The 22858-nt window shown below is 36.5% G+C and overlaps 1 protein-coding gene across 1 annotated transcript in view; it reads left to right on the forward strand.

Annotated features, from left to right (window-relative positions):
* Positions 1-524: 524 nt before the first annotated feature.
* The window catches only part of LOC133521600 (ATP-binding cassette subfamily C member 4-like), a 76410-nt gene continuing 54076 nt past the window's right edge, over positions 525-22858 (forward strand). The window contains exon 1 of the mRNA XM_061856646.1: positions 525-1058. Within this exon, the coding sequence (XP_061712630.1) occupies positions 985-1058 (74 nt within the window). The 5' untranslated portion in view covers positions 525-984. The remainder of the gene's footprint in view (positions 1059-22858) is intronic.

Here is a 22858-nt window from a genome sequence, read left to right on the forward strand (position 1 = left end):
ATTATTATATATATATCGTTGTCTAAGTACCTACAACACAAGCCTTATTGAGCTTACTGTAGGACTTAGTCAATTTGTGTAATAATGTCCTATAATATTTATTTATTTATTAATGTCACTATCATCATCATATTCATCACTCAGAAAACTTCAGGATTCATCCACCACCAACCACTACATAGGCAACGATCTTGTTTCAATAATTAAATGAGGGCTAGATGCGTGGACGTTTAGTAAGCTTCTTCATACAGCCGAATGTGACCATTCTAGTGGATATTGATATTAAGGGTTTATAATGCACATTTCCCTTGTTTTTGAAAATACCGGGATCCCGGTTGCATTTAAAAATACCAGTATTGAAAAATGCTTACAAAAAGACGGGATCCCGCAAAGCCGGGGTCCCGGTATTGGAAGCCCTAGTCGTACCGCTCCGGCCCGCGCTACCCGATCCGTCACTGGCGCAGCGACAGACGGCACTCTCCCGCCGCGCCGCCCGCCTCCCGCTTCGCTGTTCCATTCCACCCATTCGCCAAATCGCTAGCCAGCCAGTCAGTGTCAGTTCACCATCGGCCCGTCGCGGTGCCGGTCTGACTTTTGACGTGTGTTGCGTTATAGTGTACTTAATCGGAGTGGATACTTAACAGATATTATAATTTCGCCATTAACGCAATTTACATATACGTTACTTCAGTGAACAGAAGCCTCATTATCTCTCCTCTTGATTCAGCAAATTTTCATTGTATTCCGAATAACAAACGCTTGTTTTTGCAAACTAACTCGAGATGAGACGGAAGTATTTAGGCGTACATTATGCAACTAAAGAAGAATTTTAAATTCGACGTGATTACTGGGCAAAATTGACTGATAATATTTATAGTTATATAGTAAGAGCTTTAAACGTAGTACACATATACAAAAGATTATATACACATTATTATTAGTATTACAAACTATACCAGTGGTGTTGAAAAGTGCCTGAGAATAATGGAATCGAAAGTTGTTATTAAAGAAAAGAATCCTCATGACAAAGCTAACATTTTGTCAAAAATATTTTTAACGTAAGTACCTATTTGTGTATTGTTTTATTCTTTAAAAAATATATAGGTACCTAACCTAAAAATGTCATTTTCGTTACCTACTAATCTCTGCTAAAGGTACTTACTATTTTATTTGAAGTGTCATTATGTCTACGTAAAGGTATAGGGGCTATAGGGTACATGCAAAGTATATTATACTCGACTACAAAGTAACATGTTACTGTTGCATTTATATTCACAAAATATCCCTATGGGTCGAAATGTATCTGCAAGAGCCTCTGAAAACTATAAGATAAGATAAGAATCTATTTTAAACAAAAGTATTTGTTTAAAATAGATTTACTTAACCAAAAAACGAAAACAACTAGAACTGGAAGCCTAGCCAAGTCAAGATGAAAATCGTACATGGACTAAGTAACAGTTACGTAGCATCTGTCATCCCGGTGGATGCTACGTAGTCACGTGAATATTAATAATTATTATTCATGTTTCGATTGGCGTTTTCTATCAACGGTTGTCTTGTCATCTTGCTGATTGGTTTGTTTCCAGAAATACACTAAAGAGAGTCGGCATCTCTAACAAAATGTTTCCACACCCCAATGAAGTGCCGGCACTTCATTGCGTTTAGTACATCTCCGATTACTGGCGAGATGCCACGCAAGTAACGAAAATTAAATATATATATGCCTTTGTGCGTTATGAAAATGTATTTTAATTATAACAAGAAACCTAATAAAATATAATAACAATCCACTGCGAAAAACTCTTATTTTAACCTCATTAAAATTATTTTGAACCGTCACTTTAAACCAGAGACATGTCAGTCGCTTCGCTTGACAGACAGATGAAGTGTGCGAAAGGGAAGCCATGACGTATATGAACAAGCCATAAGTGCGAAAGAGGCAGACTACATATGAGAAAACGTAACTAATTTTGAGTTCGAAGGCGGCCGAGGCGGCCAAGATCATATTGCCGTATTTTTTAACGTGAAAAACATAAGAGAATCAAAAAGATAAATATATATTAAGTAATTTAGTGACGATGGTGTAAAGTTGTGTACCTACCGGGTTGTAGTGTTTCAGGGCCAAAAAACCCAGGAAAATATTCATTTCACAGGTAATTATGATATTCCTAGCGAAATTTTCGTAACGATATTTTATCAAATTAACAGCATAAAAAGTGTAAAAAACCAATTTATACAGTTCATTATAAGTTTTTCTTCAATTGTGTGTTAATATTTCATCATATTAGTCAATAATTTAGAATATTTTGTGTAAAAACCTAAACTGTTATTTTACGGTAGGGCTTGACAAAATGTTCATATGACTGTATCGATAACTTGTCGGTATATTAGTAGGTATGGAATTAGTTGTTCACAAGATATCATTATGATATTACCTGTATAACCGACTTAAAATAATAACGATTGTTATAATACCTTTTTTGAAGGTGCACATGTTTAGCGATAAATTTAAACTTCAATTTCCAACACAGTACTTACATTTTAACCACTTTTCCACGGCTTTGCCGCCAACACAAGGAAATACAAGACAGCGTATACACACCCAACCCAACTTGTCAGCAGGAAAAGGCGCGAAATTCAAATTTTCTTTGGTAAGTCAACTCTTTGCGAACACATTTTCAAACAACTTCAACTTTATCATTTTCAACTTTATCAAACACATTTGAAACAAAAGCAGTACATCGATAGATTATTAATATGTTGTAACATGACATCACTATTTTTGTGCGCACATAGACGGCATTTTCTTTGGCGCAAAGATTACATTTCGCAGATTTAACACGTAGGTACTAATGAATACCTTCCTTATAGTTCGCAGAATATGTACACAATAATGATATACTAGTAGCTCTGTGAGCTGAAGACCTCGCGAGAATAGCTTAAAACTGAATAAATGAATGGCTCCGCTGTTTAGAAAAAATTATAAAAACTAAATTGTGGTTCAACTTTGTATGTAGAAAAAAATGGAATAGATTTTGTCTTCACATGGCTCCCTTTATGGAATAGTAATCTATGTGCCAAATTTGAACTCATTTGCGAATGATTAAGTGGTCGCTATGATTTTGTGATTTGCAATATCCTCATACAAATAAAAAAATGCAAAGTTACCTAAAAAAATAAATCGATCGCCATATTTTTTTGCATACTTAACTAATAAATAAAACGAATAAAGAGCCCTTAAAGACACTTCCAATACAGAATTATTGATGTGTCAATTTATTTTCATACAATTTTGTATGACAGAATTGTTTCATTTATAGCGACCTTTAAATGATGTATCATTGCTCTTAATTTTTAGGGTTCCGTAGCCAAATGGCATAAAACGGAACCCTTATAGTTTCGCCATGTCCGTCTGTCTGTCTGTCTGTCTGTCTGTCTGTCTGTCTGTCTGTCTGTCTGTCTGTCTGTCCGAGGCTTTGCTCCGTGGTCGTTAGTGCTAGAAAGCTGAAATTTGGCATGGATATATAAATCAATAAAGCCGACAAAGTCGTACAATAAAATCTAAAAATTTAATTTTTTTTAGGGTACCTCCCCTACACGTAAAGTGGGAGTGAATTTTTTTTTTCGCTTCAACCCTAGAGTGTGGGGTATCGTTGGAAAGGTCTTTCAAAACTAATAGGGGTTTTCAAGAAACATTTTTTGATAAAGTGAATATATTCGGAGATAATCGCTCCGAAAGAAATAAAAAATGTGTCCCCCCCCCTCTAACTTTTGAACCATAGGTCCAAAAAATATGAAAAAAATCGTGAAAGTTGAGCTTAAGAAAGACATTAAATGAAAACTATAGCGGACATGATCAGTTTAGCTGTTTTTGAGTTATCGCAAAAAGTTTTCCCTTCATAGTAAAAAGACTTTATTTTAATTAGGTACTGATTATGCAAATTTGCCTATTTGTTTAACTCAGGTGAAAGGTACCGTTTCATCCCTTGGTTAACAATTTACTATACTTTAAGCTCCAGTTTAGCTTATTGTGACGGAAGAGTAACTACGGAACCCTACACTGAGCGTGGCCCGACATGCTCTTGGCCGGTTATTTATGGATACTTTTGACGTACATTAGTATTTAAAAAAACCCGCACGTAAAAGGAGTTTTCATAACTTTATATCAAACATATCCAAAAAAATCACGATAATCGATTTAGAAATGCGACCTGGAGAGTAAAACAGATGGATGGATGGTTTGCTTAACAGGCCAATTCGAACGTACTCTGATGTCATTAACATCTAAAAGATGTCATTAAGTTATCGTGCATGTCGCTCGTACTCCTATAATAACTAAACTAAATAAAATAAAGTATTACAGCGCGACAATATTGCCAACTGTTACTTCCGCAAATCTCAAAATTGGTGCTGTTGCTCGCAATTTTGACATTTGCGTCAGTAATGCAGTCAGCAGTATTGTCACTCTGCAATACTGCGGCAGTAGTGCAGCTGCGGTCGGGAGTACGAACGTTACCTTTAATTAACCCCTGCGACTGATGGATGGTGACCGCCCATAATAACCCGTAAGTGGAAACTTACTCCTAGAACATGTAAGCTCTTTAGGACGCCAAGTTCTTGTATAAGGGGTCTAACCATAATATTAAAAGAACGGTAGGTGTGATCAAAATACATTTATTTGGCACAATGAATATAACCTCTTCCAATCTAACTAACCACACGACAGTAGTACGCTTGTCGCTCAGACAAGCAATTATATTGTATCGAGTTCTAACAAAACAAAACGTACTGACCTGCTAATAATACAATCAACGTAACCACTTGTAATTTGCATCGACTGTCATCGTTCGACTGTCATCGTTCGAATGTCACCTCCCGAATGCTCGTTCAATATTTAAGATGGAGGGATCGATCACGTGACTCTTCACGTGATCGATCGTTACAAATACTTTTAATACTATAGTTAGCTTATTTAATCTAGAAAAATGTATTATAATGACAAAATATCTATATAAACTAAACAGTATCCTTACAGCTCGGCCATCCTGCTAGAGCAAGTCCCTTTGCTCACCTACATTTACCATTAGGTTACATTTTAGATTTACTCGTTTCATATCAGTATATTACAAAATAAAGTATTTTAACTAAGCAATACGAATTTCAAAATTCTAAAAGTAAATCTGCAAGTAGACCTCAAGGACTCTTTTACAAGTCAATACAACATTTATAGTAACATCATGTAGTGACATGAAAAAATATAACAACATTTACAAATACAACGGCCAATACCTAGGTAAACATTACATTATAATTATCTTAAAATAAATAATGACTACAGTAAAACAGAGACATATTGTCTCTATGGTAAATAATACATTAAATCTGGAGATGTAAAAGGTCCCCAATGTCAGAGTACTAATACTAATAAGATTTGGAGGTGTACTGTCTCTCCAAGTGTCAACATGAAATCTATACTAAATAAATGAATCACGCTAGACTGTTAAGCTAGCAGTTTCATAAAGTATACAGCTCACATAACTTAATTTGAATTATAATTTAATTTATTACCGTCTACAAAGCCTAATCGAAAGCATTTATTTTATAACAATAGTGCAATATTCACAAAAAATATCAATTAATCTAAATTACCTATATCCTAGACTATTAGCCATGATGATTACTCAGACCCATTCCATTTGGACTTTCAGTGTCATCGTCCCAATATCATCGTATGTTTTTATTTTTTTACTTTTACTAACTTAACACCCAAGACAAATAAAGATAATAATAAAATATTAATTAATTACGTTTATCATAGTAATATTGCTCAAGTGAATCTCCATATCGAGCTTTCTTGGACAGCATAGTTATTAAAACTTCCGTGTAATCATCACGACTTGAAAATAATTCTACAAGCTTCCTTTTCCACTCTGACCACGTGTATAGGTTAGTGCTGAGACCCTGGTACCAACATTTAGCAAGACCTGTAAGTTTCAGAAGCGTGAAATGTATAATCTCTTTCTCTGCCCACCCGTAAGTCTCAGCACACTCCTCTACTTTTGTAAGCCATGTAGGAATGGTTTGATCTTTCGATATTGGATCGAACTCGAGAATCTTCATCTCTTCAACATCTTTACGATGATTAGAAATTTACTTATAGTATTTTCACCAGATTCATTCAGGTAGTCTACTTTCTATCTACGACACGATTGACGCATGGAGAGTGAGAGTACAACCTTTTATGTTTAGAGGTTACACGATAGTCGTCATCAGAACTACTACTATAAACATAGTGCCTCTTTCTCTCCATGCGTCCATACCGTATTGGACTTACATGATGTCGCGGATGCTTATAATTATGCTAGTTGTCTTCATAAGAGGAACTCCACTACCATCCGCAATTTCTTGCGCGCCCGTGCGTCTATGGCGACATGCTTCAACTGCACGGAACATGTCTGGACCCAAATTTGGTGTTCGTGAACGTGGCGCTCTCTCACACCGTAACTCGCAATCATACTCTTCATCATGCAGCAAGTGTTTGCGGCTTTGCCTACCTTTCAGGCTCCCTTCCGCTCCCTCACTTGGCATGGCAGATGATTTAGGCGTTGGACGTTCCCGAATCTCACATTCGTTAACGTCCACTTCCGCGACATTATGATCGGAGCTGCGCTTCTCTCTGCGCCCATTATTGCTGACCTTATCGTCATTTGCGTCCATCACTGAAACTTAGATTTGTTCGGATAATATCATTGTTCATTCAAATTTTTAATCGTCCTTACAAAAACATTACGATGCGGCATTTTGCAACATATGCTTAAAATATGATTAGGTAGAAAACACGTTGTTCTTTTAAAAGAGCTCTATCAGCCGACAGGATACCTTGATTTCAGTTAAGTTTTATTATTAATTTCTAATACCATTAAAACTATAATATTAGCATTTCCAACAAGCTGTAACAGCCCGAAATATCACCCCTGCCAATTTATTAAATTTCATCAAGTCCTGAGAGTTTTCAGGAAGCGACATGTCAGGTCCTTTCTGATAAAACTCTACACTACCTATATAAAATATATTAATTTTAAATCAAGTTTTAGTCGTTTTCAGTAGCCTGAAATATCCTTTGTTGTTTTTATTATATTTGTTTGACATTTAGAATTTATTCTAGAAACAATCTAGACTAGTATTTTTTATAATTTTTTTTTTGTATGACTATATTTTGTGAAAGTTTTAGTATTAAATTTGATCTATGAATTATATTCATTAGTATTATATATGGAATAATATTTACAACATCAATAAATTGCTCTGATAATTAGATTAAGATAATTATATGTAATACTGTCTTACTATTCATAAGTGCTTGTTGCTAGGCCTACATGAATAAAGTATATTTGAATTGATTGAATTGAATTATCGTTTCAAGCCATTTCTAATGATACCTTACGCAATGTCAAAACATTGGAATTTATCACGAGTTTCAGTCGCCATCAGCAGCCTTAAATATCGTTTCAGGCCGTTATGAATGAATCTCTACACAATATATGAGATTTGAAATTTTAACAAGTTTCAGTTATTTTCAGCAGCATGAAATATCTACACTATATCAAAACTCTAAATTAATGTTTTTCGCAGCCTGAAATAACGTCTCAGGCCGCGTCAAAACGGTTTCATTATTTTTCTTATAAAAATCATCTTAATTCCCCTCGTCATGTTACATTAAAATTATCCTAACATCACAAGGTATTTATGTATATAAATCTATTATATAGATTTATTATTGATTTATTTATCATATCGTTTATTTTCTTTATACCAATAATTTGATCACTATTTGAATAAACAACTATTCAATTTGTTCATATAAATGTAAGACGAGCAAACTCAAGCTCACCTAGGGAATTCGAACAATAAAAAAACTAATAAAAAAGAATAGGCAAGTTTGCATCATTGCCACACCATCACGCATCTAGCTTTAAGCATAACGTAAAAATATATATTTTCAATAAAAGTACAATACCATTAAATATAAAAACCATTTTATTGCGAACATCGAACTAGAATAACTATAAAAGACTGACTTGGGCTCAAAAATGACCCCTCGGCTACTGTGCCGAAAACGAATCGACTGTGCGAGTAGTTCGAAAAACTCGCGCGATTTTCTAATGTAAATGTTGATGTCAACTTTAGCCAGTCTTCTCCGACAACACCGTCCTTGAAACGTCGGAGGTAAATTTAAAACTTAAGCGATTAAGTCCCATTTGTATAAGTTAAAGATGTGTAAAAATCGTGAAGGTTTAAATCAGTGAATTGACTGTACTAGGCGGAATTAGACAGCTTTAGTACGACAGCAGCCTTCTGTGGCATAACATGTCAGCCCATACAAAATTATTAATTCAGAAACCTATATCAAATGCCTTATTGTGCGTTTATTGGTACCAAAAATTCAATACAACACAAGAAGAAGAATGAGATTAATTGGTTTGTGTAAGTTTAATTCCTAAACATGATAAATAATTATTTAAATTAACAGACTGTTGTAGACTAATACGCTAAACCAAATGTCGTAACTATATGTATTAGTTTCATAATAACTCATGCCCTTTTGGGCATACTTTGATACGGGGTGACAGAATGAGATGGCGTTATGCAACATTTTACTTTAAAGGAACTCCAATTACTTGTTCTTATGTAAAATATCAAGTACGGTGCAAATTTCTTGCCGATAAACTTCCTGTTTTATTTATTCAAGTTTCACAAAGGATCGTTACCGGTTTTCTGACTACCGGTTTAAAATTAGGTATAACCGGTTATAGTTGTATTTCGTAATTTTTATCACTAAAGCTTTGATTACAGGTATCATGTCTATTAGTGATTTTGCCATTAGACAACAATATCTGTATTTGACATTTTACCCTTAAAAACCATTACCGGTTATACATGTCAATGTCAATACACTCCTTTATTTGTGACTTCGAAGATGTTGCGCTTTGCGTATTGCTAAATTGTCAGAATATTTCAGACTTAGTACTTTGGCAAGGCTTTTCCTTTGCGAATAAAAATGAAGGACATCGTTACTTAAATAATTTACTTTCAGAAGCAAATAATATTAATCTAGGTACTACTACTACACTTCAGCCAGCTATGCAAAATATTATCACGTGACGTTACAGTACCTATTTGTTGTGATTTAGTAGTAGTGTCTGATTGACATCTTACCTTTCAAGTACAATGAATGGCGGTATTGAATAAAGGTATTTAATATTGTAAATAGTCTATATATAACGGTAAAAACAAAAGCAAAATCAAAACAATACCTCTAATAGGAATATAGCTATTATTTTTATAGCGGTATTAGTTTGAGAATTTATTTACAGGTATTAAATAAAACCGGTTGCACAATCCCTGACCGGAACAGAAAATTCTTTGGACAAAAATGCTGTTACTTTAAACAGGCAGGCACCAGGTTGATTCACTTGGTTCCCTAGCCAAACACGCGAATTGTAGCGTACATTTCAAAGAAATTTATTACTATCAGACAGAAAATGGATAAGTGGGACTTGAAGATAAGGTTGTTCTTACGCTTACTTATATTTTTGGTTATTTCATATGTATTATATTTAAAACAAAACAATATATTCAGTTAAGAATAATATTTCAGATGGCACGTACTGAAAATATCTCGGAGAGTTCAATTGAATCTAGTAACATCCCAACAAAAGGTCGTATGATAAATAGTTAAATAATTTATTAAATTTTAAAATAAAACGTCGTCTCACTTATAATATTTTAACTTCAGGTTTCTTTCCATATTGCGTTGTTGTTTTGTATTATTTACATTTTATTGATACATAACTAAAAACGTATATTAAACTTGGGAAACATTCAACACTGGCATTTTATAAAATTTTGTATGTACTTTCATTGTTCCAAAATACATAATACATATTAACATTACGTTTCAAATTTTGTATGTACCGACATACACTTATAAAGTATAAACATGCCTAATCTTGACAATAAATACGCGTCAAACAATAATTTATATGAATTGGTTCCATCTTAGTAAAATTATTGTAAGATTTGACAACGCCAAAATATTGTAACGCAACAACGGTTTGACGCATAGAATTTTATTATAGGCAATCAAAACTTTTATTGATCAATCACAACTTTTTGTTTAATAGCAGGAATTAGTTTATTGAATATAATTCGAAGCTGCAAGGATATATTCACGGTGAAGGGGTAGCTGTCAGTGTCAGTATGGCTGGTATTTTCTATGGAGAGCGTTGTCTATATATATATTCCGTCGCTGATTGCGAACCAATCAAAACATTATTAAATCAGACCGTTGTAATTGAAATTAATTGTATAATGAAGTAAAAATGAAAATATTCTAATTAAAATGCAACAATCCACCTTAGGTTTTATATTTTACTTATTGGATTTATTGGAAATTAATCCACGCTCCACGCCACCAATCCGGGCTCCACGGTGCCCTACATTTGGCGACAGATGGAGGTGGCGGTAAATTGTCAAAGAGAAACTGTTCCCTCGAAGTGGCAACTACCTTCAGTGATGAGGAAACCGATGCAAGTAGGAGGAGGAAATTATAATTATCTAGTGTAAAATATGTAACTGTTATTTTTGTCCTAACAACTCAGGATCTGTCCTGACAAGCATACGTTTTACTTTTAACGTATGCACTCGTTTAATATTTCTCACGTAAGCTAATTCAGTTTTATGATGTTATTACATTACAATATTTTATTTTTTCGTTTACTATTTTTATTTATTTAGTTGTCTTATAAGCTAACATTATTTAAGTGTGAGCACTAACCTCACATAAAAAAATTATTAGTCAAAATAAGTGGTCAAACATAGACAAACAATATCATCAGTCGTTATGCGTCAGTAATTGTATTCATTGTGCCAGGGCCGATTAATTAACTTTTGCAGGCGGGATAAACGAGTGATTTGTTAAAATACTCGCCTATCCTCACTTCTGAGATATAAGGGGTCTAACCATAATATTAAAAGAACGGTAGGTGTGATCAAAATACATTTATTTGGCACAATGAATATAACCTCTTCCAATCTAACTAACCACACGACAGTAGTACGCTTGTCGCTCAGACAAGCAATTATATTGTATCGAGTTCTAACAAAACAAAACGTACTGACCTGCTAATAATACAATCAACGTAACCACTTGTAATTTGCATCGACTGTCATCGTTCGACTGTCATCGTTCGAATGTCACCTCCCGAATGCTCGTTCAATATTTAAGATGGAGGGATCGATCACGTGACTCTTCACGTGATCGATCGTTACAAATACTTTTAATACTATAGTTAGCTTATTTAATCTAGAAAAATGTATTATAATGACAAAATATCTATATAAACTAAACAGTATCCTTACACTTGTGACAGTACAGTTATCAAATCTGACCATTACAACTGAAGGTCGAGGAAAGGGTAGAGCATGATTAGGAAGATACACCAAACAGTACCAACGGATCTATATAAACGATATCAAAATTGCATAATTGGGCCGTCTCAACATGCAACAAAAACGTACAAAAACTAGGAGCATTTTAAACCCGTCAAACCTATATTGGTGCTCTAAATACCGAACAGGAAAGTAGCAAGCTGTTCAACTGATGTGGGTATATACAAATATTCGGCCCCTGACTACCAGTCTACCTGCTGGTGACTAACAGCAAAGAGAATTTGAAATAGAGGTGTATTGCCAAAGAAAACTTTGTAGCCACGTAAATTTACTGGCATCTTTCGACACATGATTAAAACTTTTGGAACGTTATGGTGCCATCGCTGGAAACGATGCTGTCATACCTTTGCCTTTTATATATTAGATGGCGCCACTTTTAGGTCTTTACTTTAACAATTTTAACACGTATTAGTAAACGAATAAGGATCAATAAAGGTCAAGGAAAAGAAAGTCAAATGGCGTTCTACAAGTTTTTATTATGTGTCGAAAAATATTGCAGCAATTTTACTGTAGCTACAAAATTTGATTTGACAATCCTCCTCTATTTCAAATTCTCCCCTAGAAGAAAGAGAAAATACTCCCCTTCCCGTTCCCAAACGCCCACAGTTAGTCGGTCATCCCCTGAATGGTAAATGCAGTATAACCACCTCCATCTTCGTCGGCAAAAGAAGGGCCATCAGAGCTTCACTCTGTAGTGTTTTATCTCTATAGGATTTGGTAATTTAATCCGCTAAAACATCATTCTGGTACATCGAATACCTTTACTAAAATATTTATAATAAAACTTCGGAACACTGTGTTCCTGTAAATTTGTGCCCTGCATTTTTGTAGACAAGATCTATAGCAGGCATCGCCGGCTGTTAGAAATCTATCTGCACCAAAATTTTCTAAAATAATGCCACGAGCCGTATCGTAACTTTCTGCGGCGACTGCAGGCAGGAAAAATGTTAGAAAACCGTTTCCCTCTTTTAGCTATGATATTTTTTTTTAATTAAGGCAATATGACATACATTTACGTTTTAACCTCTGTTCCTAAAATATATCTATATTCCAATCTACAACGACGTCTGTATAGAAAAGCCAAAGTTGATAAATTAATCTAAATGCGAAAACTGCTCAGAATTTTTTTAAACATGGACCTGTTTTCGCCTGCGCAACTCATATCTAATCATAGAATATGGTCACAAAATTTAACGCGAAGCGGTTGAGAATTGCGACCTGTAGAGGAGAACATCCGGACATACGAAACCAGATTGTGCGAGTCAAAACGTAGACCTTCGCTATGCTTCGGTCAATTAATCTTTATCTCGTAATTTTTGGTGGTGTTTTTCTTTTATTGAAAGAGTTTATTATGCTGAATTTTATAAATTGCTATGAGTACGAGAGTCAAATAGAAAGAGTTTTATGACTATTTTTTATAAATTTTAAAGTCGTCAGTGTTACATATGTAAAACAATTTCAATACACTTGTAAGGAAATAATGCATTTTATCTAGATTCTTTACAGTGCGTATGTAGGCAGAAAATGAACAGTTATCATAACAGTTTCGCCTCTCGCTAGTTATGCTTATTTTTAGCTCAGTGACAGACATCAAATGCCGAAAATGGCGGACACAATTTGTTCTCAATAGCCTGTCTAGTACATTTATGTCAGTGCTACAGACTACCTACAACATTTTAAAAGGTACCAAATACAAATCAAACTTAAAGCTAACTAAGACTAATATACACTTAATATTTATAAAAACTTCCGGAAAGCTTCCCAAAATGCTGGAGACATTCCCCTCTGAATAGCCGACGGCCGACTCCTAGTCCTAGCCTCTGGGCAAAAAACGACCCCGCGCCCTATGGTCGTCTGAGACGCCTACTAGTCGAACCGACACTTCTATAACATGTTAAGTGCAGGCAGTGCAGAAGGATCATTGGTAAGAGGTGGGGACTCAACCCGAAAATTACCCTCAGGCTCTATAAGACGATAATCCGCCCCTCACTCTGTTACGGTGCTCTGGTTTGGTGGCCAAGAACAAACCTAGGCAACGTACGAGACAAACTACAAAGACTTCAAAGGCTCGCATGCGCGGCCACCACTGCCTGCACGAGGTCTACTCCGACTGCAGCCATGGAGGTCATGCGAAACCTTCCACTTGAGCTGAAAATCTTCACTGATGGGTCCAAAACAGACAACGGATCGGGCTCTGGAACCTTCTCAGAAGACCTGAACATGTCAATCACCACTCCGCTAGGAGCCCATAACTCGGTATTCCAAGCTGAGTGCATGGGCATCATAAACGTGGCGGCTGCCATCACTGCAAGGAAGGTAGTAGGATCCTCCATCCGCATACTCTCCGACAGTAGAGCAGTCTTATTGGCTCTAAATAGCCATATAGTTACATCCAAACTTATCCACGAATGCCACGAACGACTAATGGAGGTATGTCATAATAACAAGATCACCCTACAATGGATCAAGGGACACAGTGGATCTCGGGGTAACGATGCTGCGGACGAGCTTGCCAGGCAAGGATCGAATGCGGGGGCGATTGGTCAGGAACCGATTCTTCCGATACCGTTTAGCAAGGTACGCTCAATGCTGCTGGCGCGTACAAGGAAACTACACTCAGAACACTAGCTGATCCAGACTGGATGCAGACAGGCAAAAGAAGCCATGCCTGGCATCAACGGAAAGCTCACAAGGGCGCTCCTGCAACTATAGTCTGTATCTTTAGGTATTTAAAAAAGGTAAACAAAATCTACCCTCAAATGGCTCCTTAAGGCAGTTGAGGGTAGATGAAAACATTACATGATCAAATAAAGTAGGTTTAAAGTCAGGTCGTTCAGTGACAGATCCAGGCGGTTTTGTATTTGGTTGGTTAACCAATAAATATTAAACCTACCCGAAAATGTACAAATTGTTTGTTTACCTTTTTTTAAATACCTAAAGATACAGACTATAGGGAAGGTCCGACTGAGTATGGTAACCAGTGTCATTACAGGTCATGGACTATTTAACAAACATCTTTTCACAACAGGTGTCACAGACAGTCCCCTGTGCCGAGGATGCATGGTGCTGGAATGCAGCGGAGTGACTCCATACAGGGCTAAACATCTCGGATCTCCGAGAGACCTCCCCGAGGTCCTACTCAACATTAAATGTTTGATAGGATTCCTCGAGGAGCTGGGCTGGCAGGACTAGCCCACCCCCAACATATCAATATCACGCAAAATAGGCGCAAGTCGTCGAGTTGCGGAAAATCGCCCGTGTTCAATACAATACAACATGTTAAGTGTCGGTCGATCAAGAACCCAATGTTTTCATTGCAAGCGCCGAAAACTCGTATGTATGAAACGTTTATGAAAAAATTAGGGTAGGTTTTTTTTTTTGATTCACGGTAAAGTTACCTGTAAACATTTTACCGCTTTGCGCGTTAACAGTTGAATGTCCTTCATCTTTTATATTTTCGACGTTTAGTAACGGTACTGCAATTGGTTTTAGTGTAATTATATTTTTTTGGCTTGGAGGATTTAACAACTAGAGACCCCTTGTGTGTAATTTTCTGTACAAAACAGTCTACCGATTTTTGCGGGGAAGGGGCACGTCAAATAGACACGTCAGATAAACTTCAGACCATACATATGACCATTGGCCGAGGTTTTCGACACAGGGGTAAGCTCTTAAAACCGACTCCAGTTGTTAAATCCACCAAGTTTTTTGGCGCAATTTCTTTTGCTATAGACCGAAATAAATGAATTTCATAATTGGTGCCGTGTCCATTGTCCATTATTGGGGAGTTTACCATAAGGTTGTAGTAAGTACTGGTGTCCGACTGAAATTTCGTTTCATTATATCGATTGTCCCCAACCATCTGTCACCGAACGCTTTTATTGTATGGATAGTTTCATAGTCACTACTGAGACGTTGATCAGTCCGCTAATTGTGGTTGGTGTAACTAGTCCATTGGTCCTATCTAGTCCGCCTATTGTGACGGACGGACAAGTACGTACATAGTACAGTCACATCTGAAAACATTGACACGATCGAAGTGCCAAAAATATGTATACACGACCTTATGGCCCACATATTAGGGTAGTGTGTACATATTTTTGGCACTTTGTCCGTATCGATATTTTCAGAACAAACAGTTTGTACTAATGGTACGGAGGCCTACATGATCATGGCGGCAACATGCTCATGGCCGGTGCTTATTCAAAATGGTCAAACAACGTACAACATCACACTTAAATAGCGCTAAACCACGTACTGTAAGTATAAGTATCGAAGTAGTTATATCTAGCAATAAATAATTAAAACGTGATATCAAATGAAAAAAGTCTTCTACCAAGATATTTTATAAAATATGTGTTTAATATTCACGATGAAATAATTTCCATTGTCATGTTTATTTTATTATGTCTAAGCAGGCGACATCGACCGTAAATAGGTACGTCTACGTACTACCTATAGGCACAGGATGTAATTTTGATCATGATAGGTACGTAGATAACCTACAGAGGCACTTTTACCAATACTAGTTGCTTATCTGTAATTGAACTAACATCGCGTCGGGTATTCTGTGATTCTATCCAAGGTCAGGTTATATACAATTTATGGAATTTCATACAATATTCATTACGCTGTGTGGAGTCGGAGGAGGAGTCGCGTCAAGTACTAAAAGTATGTAAGTACTTTCATTTTGTAAACACGTTTAACTAAGTACTTACACAAATTGTGTTGCTATGCTATGCATAACCAACCATAAACTTAGTTTAAAGATTTGTACAAAAGGCTTGCGCCCCATGAGATCTGACACTTAGAGATCGTAGATTGTATCCATATAAAACTACTACTATACCGTACATATAAAACGATATAAGTACAGATTTTCATCAGGTTATGGCGTTCCAATGGTGTGTTTCAGGCGATTCAACCATTACTCTCCTAACTAGACTCATTTTATGTAAGTACCTAGTTAGATTAGATTACGTCATTAGAAGTGACTTGCTATTTCTGTATAATGTACAGACAGTGTTATTCGCCAAATATAAAAGACCATCTATCTGTGTTGCATCTCTTACCCATAAAATATGTCGTTTAATAAAAAAATCATTTATTTTTGATTAGGTTTTTATCGCCGTACTTTTCTTCGTTCCGTTTTCAATTTCAGAGAATGGCTGTAAAAATGCGTACCTATTATCTACATACGGCGTAGTGAATGGCGACAAATCAGTCTTTTCTTAGCAGTTACCGTCCACTTGTCACTCGGGTCATCACACTCATCACCAGTGGTAACAACTAGGGGTTGTACTACCATCTGGGAATATCCTCTTTATTAAGTACTTCCCTTGTTAAGCAATGTCCAAACGGGACTTTCGCTAAATCTGATTAAATTGTCAATTTATTGAGATTCAAGGACATTTGGACGCTCGCGCGCACGCCTCCCAAAGGCCAACAACACCATTGTTCCGTGTAAGAATGTTGAAAGTAATAAATAATGTGGACAGACCGCAGGGCAGCTTGTGGCTGCTGGGGAGTAACGACCCCGCGGACTCGAGTACTCCCGAAAGTCGGTTAGGGTCTCCGGTGGCGCGCAGGACTCTAAACTCTGGCTTGCCTCCATTGGCCGTCCAGAGAGGAGTCGTTAGAACTATTTGCTCCAGGGGTGGAAGTGGACGCGAGTTTGCACAGTCCTGTGCCAACTCGCGTCCAATCGACACTTTAATGAGATGTAAGGGGTACACGGAGCGGATGCTGCCTTTGCCCGTGTCATGGGACGCACGCAGAGGCCACAGCGCCACACCCGCCGAAGGGCTTTGTCCGCGAGTGTATATTCATGCTCATTACTTTTAGGTGGTATGTAAAATGCACGCAACACAAAAATATATTATTTAAATAAACTGCAGCGCCTACTAATTCAAACGCACAGTTATCTACGATGACGTCACCCTGACCTATCTACGAGTACACCAGGCACACCGGCCGGCCGCCGCCGCCGCTCGAATCGATCTGTGGCCACGAGAAACGCAGCGCTTAGTTTCTGTCCGTCCGCTTGGTCACAGCTTATGATCTGATCTGATATTCCAGTGGAATAATTTCTGCATCTTGTATGGATGCGTTACAGCCCGACTCAGTAATGGCATACAAATCTGCACTTGAACATTCTATATTATTAAGAGGGAAGAATAGCTAGCGATCCTACCGAAATAACGGTATTTATTTCCTGCGATTTTTTCTATGAAATTCCATTTCGGGAGAAAACGTTTTCCACTAACTAAATCTTAACAAATCACTACGATTTTGATGTCGATCGCTTCAGCATAATATATTCTAGGTTTATAGATTACGCTTTAAAATTATTATTTTTTTGACAAAAAGGCAAAACTATAAATAAACCTAGTTTTTCATTGTGTTTTAGCGTCGGCGTCTAGCGAGCGCTATAGGCGTCGCTTATCATACACCGGAGCAATGTGTGAATTCGCGAGTCTGAGACAATTGTAAATGGTCGCGAACACAACAGTACAATTTTTGGAGGAATTTTCTCCCTGCCTAGGTTTTATCGACCCGCTATAGCGTTGCTAAATTATTTCACGACTGCCGGGAATCGTTGCGTTTTATATGCTCCGAGCCGAGTATTTGATCTGTGCTTCTAACTATCAACTATCAAGGTTATAGCTATTGATTAAGCCGCGTGCCGTCACCACGGCGACCTAATTCATAAAACATGTCGTCTCGAGTTCTTAACAGTGAATTAATAACCAATCTAACATGTCTTTGAGATCCATAAAAACTATGCGTAATCGAAATTACTGATATACTGATTCAATTAAACGCTTGCGATGCACTTTTAACCTGTAGTTACGTACACGATGCATGCGAGGTAGGAGGTATATTTAATTGAAATGCGACTCAGTATTAAATGACCGAGCACGAAGAACTATTTCTTTAAGTTCTCATTGAAATCATATACTCAAGTACCGGTCGACTTGTACGAATCTTAGTAAGTAGATCGATACACCAAAACTGACGTGAATGGAATGAACTAAACCAGTGATATATATATATATATATATATATTATCTGTGCGTGGCGTTCTACAAGGTATAGGGTCTGTTCCGAAAGAGAAGAGTTGTGGAATGTATTGGACCCCATACGTTCCAAGACTCTTCCGTACAGAGTCTATCAACCTGCACAACATACCAATTACACATTAAACACAATGTCAATAGGTTCGGTCCAGGAACTTTCGGTGCTACTTCGTAGTCTTCATACCTTGCCACAGTGTCAATAGGCTACATGTTTTTTTTGTTAATGGTTTCAATAATAGATCCTATTTTGTTGTCGACACAATCGTTATTTGAGAGCCAGAAAGTAAACTTAGTTTTAACTGCGAGTGTTTATATTGAGTCTTGAATAAGCGAACGGTCGTCTATAGTGAAACTTCGGTAGCTAGTATAATTTATAATAGACCTTATAATAGACCTTTCGAGGCTTTCGAGTTTGGGCTTCTGTCTCGTTTTAACAAATCATATACATCGGGGGCGTTAAGTCCAGTAGGTTTTTTTTTTAAATATACTTATGCACACATAGTTATCGTGTGGTAAATTTATACATCGATAACAACCGTGCACAACATTTAAATGTACTCATCGATTCTAACTAGGTATATTTTGTAGGGCAGATTTTAACTCTATGCTTAAATGTAATAAGGCTGCTGTGGAATATATCCAGATCTTTGTTAATTTCGTCGTAGAGAGACCATATTCGCGGTATATCGGGCCAAGTTGTGATGTGATACATTATTCGTAGTTGGGCTGCACTGAATAAATGTTGATTGCGGCTGGACTTGGTTTGTAATTTAAAGGAAATATGGGTTAATATTTGAAGGGTTCTTTCGAGGACCCCATTATCAGATCCTAGCATGATAACAATCGAAATAACTGTAAAGTAAACCTTATCAAGTTATCAAATAGAAGTCATCAGCGTTCTTAAAATTCTACCCTTAATGGAATTCCAAACACAGGTTAAATGACATAGTACATACGCAAGAGAGAGAATATATGGCCGTTGCACGATTGTATATAGATTCATCTTTTACATTTACTGGTGCCTATTTGAAAATAGGTTATCCATGGTAAATAGACATCCTTATTTATCTGGACTAATTATTATTTGCCCGCTATTCAAAACGATTAATATGGCGATTTATGCCCAGTGCAGAAATTTTGGTCGATAATGTTCAGACATAGGAATCCGTGGGGCAAAATTGTTTGACAAGTACGGAGTTCCTGTATCGATAAACTCGACTATCGATGCTAGTTCTATATACTAGTGATCACTCAAGGGTTTGCTTGTAAAAATACTTTTTTATTAAGAGTAAAAATAATAATTCAATGTACTCTTCTTCGTTTTTAAGACAAGACAAGACAATTTTACTCATCCCAATTATTTTCTTCGTGAATTTGTTCCATATTTTCGGGTATTATGCGTCTAAAATTAAGGGAGTAAAATTATAAAATTGTCTTGTCTTGTCTTAAAAACGAAGAAGAGTACGTTGAGTTATTATTTAATAATTTTTTTACTCTTAATCAAAACATTTTTACAAGCAAACCCTTGAGTGATCACTAGTATGATGGTTATCAGGTCACGATTTTATCGCGACGATACAGGTTGAAACGAAGGCAAAATTCGAATTTTTAATAACAATACATAAATAACTACTAAAATATGTTTTCCGCAAGAATTGAGTTATTTTATTAAGTATGTTATAAGCGCTGGTGGCCTAGCCTAAGAGCGTGCGACTTGCAATCCGGAGGTCGCGGGTTCAAACCCCGGCTCGTACCAATGAGTTTTTCGGAACTTATGTACGAAATATCATTTGATATTTACCAGCCGCTTTTCGGTGAAGGAAAACATCGTGAGGAAACCGGACTAATCCCAACAAGGCCTAGTTTACCCTCTGGGTTGGAAGGGCAGATGGCAGTCGCTTTCGTAAAAATTAGTGCCTACGCCAAATCTTGGGATTAGTTGTCAAGCGGACCCCAGGCTCCCATGAGCCGTGGCAAAATGCCGGGACAACGCGAGGAAGAAGAAGATGTTATAAAATATTTAGTATCCATTAGCATATCTATGATGCATATTTTTAGTGAAGATATCGAAGTTTCAATTACTTAATCACTATTCCATTCCGCTGAGTAGCGCTTATCGATATATAACATGAATAAACTCGACCAGTCCACATCCCTAAAAACCCACATATAGACATTTTTACGCACACATACAAAGCAGTGTAACCAGCAATATGGCTACGGCTTGAGTATTCAAATTTATATTGAGAACAGACAACGTGGGGGGCCCTTGATACCAAACAGTAAAGTAAGTTATTAGATGTTACCCTACCCTAAGTCAGCAGAAATGAAACGTCACCTTTTGTCAATTGATCTTAAAAATTAGGTCGTTCTTCTCTGATCCGTAGAAAGTGAAGAAAGGGACAAATGGTACATTATTTATATCTATGCATAACGCAGGGCTATTATCAAATGTTCGATATCATCATATATAGTTAACTTTTGGAAAGGATTCGTTTCGCTCTATCAATTATAAGTTGTCGGCAAGTAACTTTACCGAGCAGTTATTATTTATTTGTAGTCCTAAAGATAAGAGCAAATTTTATTGCTGTAAGAAATGTGTGTTTTACGTTTTCCTTTTGTAATAACAATTTCAAAAGACTTATGGAAATTATTTTAAATCACTCTATATATACAATACTTTATCATAATTTTGGTTACCAAAATTGTTAGTCAGGGAAGCTAGGCGTACCGTACGATCATTATCGAACATGTACCGATTTACGTTCCAGTGACCATTAAGGTACGCAAAGGTATGATAATTTCAGCCCTTGCCCAACCAAAACTCCTGTATTTAAAGGAAAATATGACACTCCCACTCAGAAATAAGCTACAATTTGCACATATCCCAATAAGCTAGGCTCTTTGGTAAGCGATGGCGTCAAACCTTGTCATTTTTTTTTTATTTCCTTTGAATTTGCACTTTTATTCCTCAAATATGTTGAGAAATATTACAAAAATGCTCAAATTTTAAACTGATTATTGCGCGATGTAGATGGAAATTGAGTTTTTTAATATACAAGGCGGCCAACAAATATATATGTGCATTCCCGTTGCCAGGGAGGTTTTGGGATTATACTGAGCAACTTTTACTATAGGACCAACCCCGTAAAAGTTGCTCGTTATAATCCCTAATCCTCCCTGGCAACAGGAATGCACATATTTTTGACCATCTTGTATATTGGACATATAAGCTAATTTTTTGATAGGCGTATAGTTCGTGTCATGCACCATGACGCGCAGATTTGTGAAATCTAACCTTCTTAGGTACGCATCTTCGTGAGTGAGTTTCTGTTTGGCCCAATTGACTGGTAGAGAATGCCTTAAGGTAAAGTTCGCCATTTGTACAATTTTATAACGTGCAATAAAGTTTAAATAATTAGATAAATGACACGATCTATACCTACTTATACGATATATTTTTTATCGGTACGAAAATTTAAGCTCAAATACGATAATTCACTTCCGCTCACCTGGCTACTCTATCGATTGAAGTTGCTGCCTGTTATTATTTATTTGTAGCCCTAAAGATAAGAGCAAATTTTATTGCTGTAAGAAATGTGTGTTTTACGTTTTCCTTTTGTAATAACAATTTCAAAAGACTTATGGAAATTATTTTAAATCACTCTATATATACAATACTTTATCATAATTTTGGTTACCAAAATTGTTAGTCAGGGAAGCTAGGCGTACCGTACGATCATTATCGAACATGTACCGATTTACGTTCCAGTGACCATTAAGGTACGCAAAGGTATGATAATTTCAGCCCTTGCCCAACCAAAACTCCTGTATTTAAAGGAAAATATGACACTCCCACTCAGAAATAAGCTACAATTTGCACATATCCCAATAAGCTAGGCTCTTTGGTAAGCGATGGCGTCAAACCTTGTCATTTTTTTTTATTTCCTTTGAATTTGCACTTTTATTCCTCAAATATGTTGACAAATATTACAAAAATGCTCAAATTTTAAACTGATTATTGCGCGATGTAGATGGAAATTGAGTTTTTTAATATACAAGGCGGCCAACAAATATATATGTGCATTCCCGTTGCCAGGGAGGTTTTGGGATTATACTGAGCAACTTTTACTATAGGACCAACCCCGTAAAAGTTGCTCGTTATAATCCCTAATCCTCCCTGGCAACAGGAATGCACATATTTTTGACCATCTTGTATATTGGACATATAAGCTAATTTTTTGATAGGCGTATAGTTCGTGTCATGC

This window comes from Cydia pomonella, chromosome 1 (genome assembly GCF_033807575.1).
Source record: "Cydia pomonella isolate Wapato2018A chromosome 1, ilCydPomo1, whole genome shotgun sequence".
In the NCBI taxonomy this organism is placed as follows: Eukaryota; Metazoa; Arthropoda; class Insecta; order Lepidoptera; family Tortricidae; genus Cydia; species Cydia pomonella.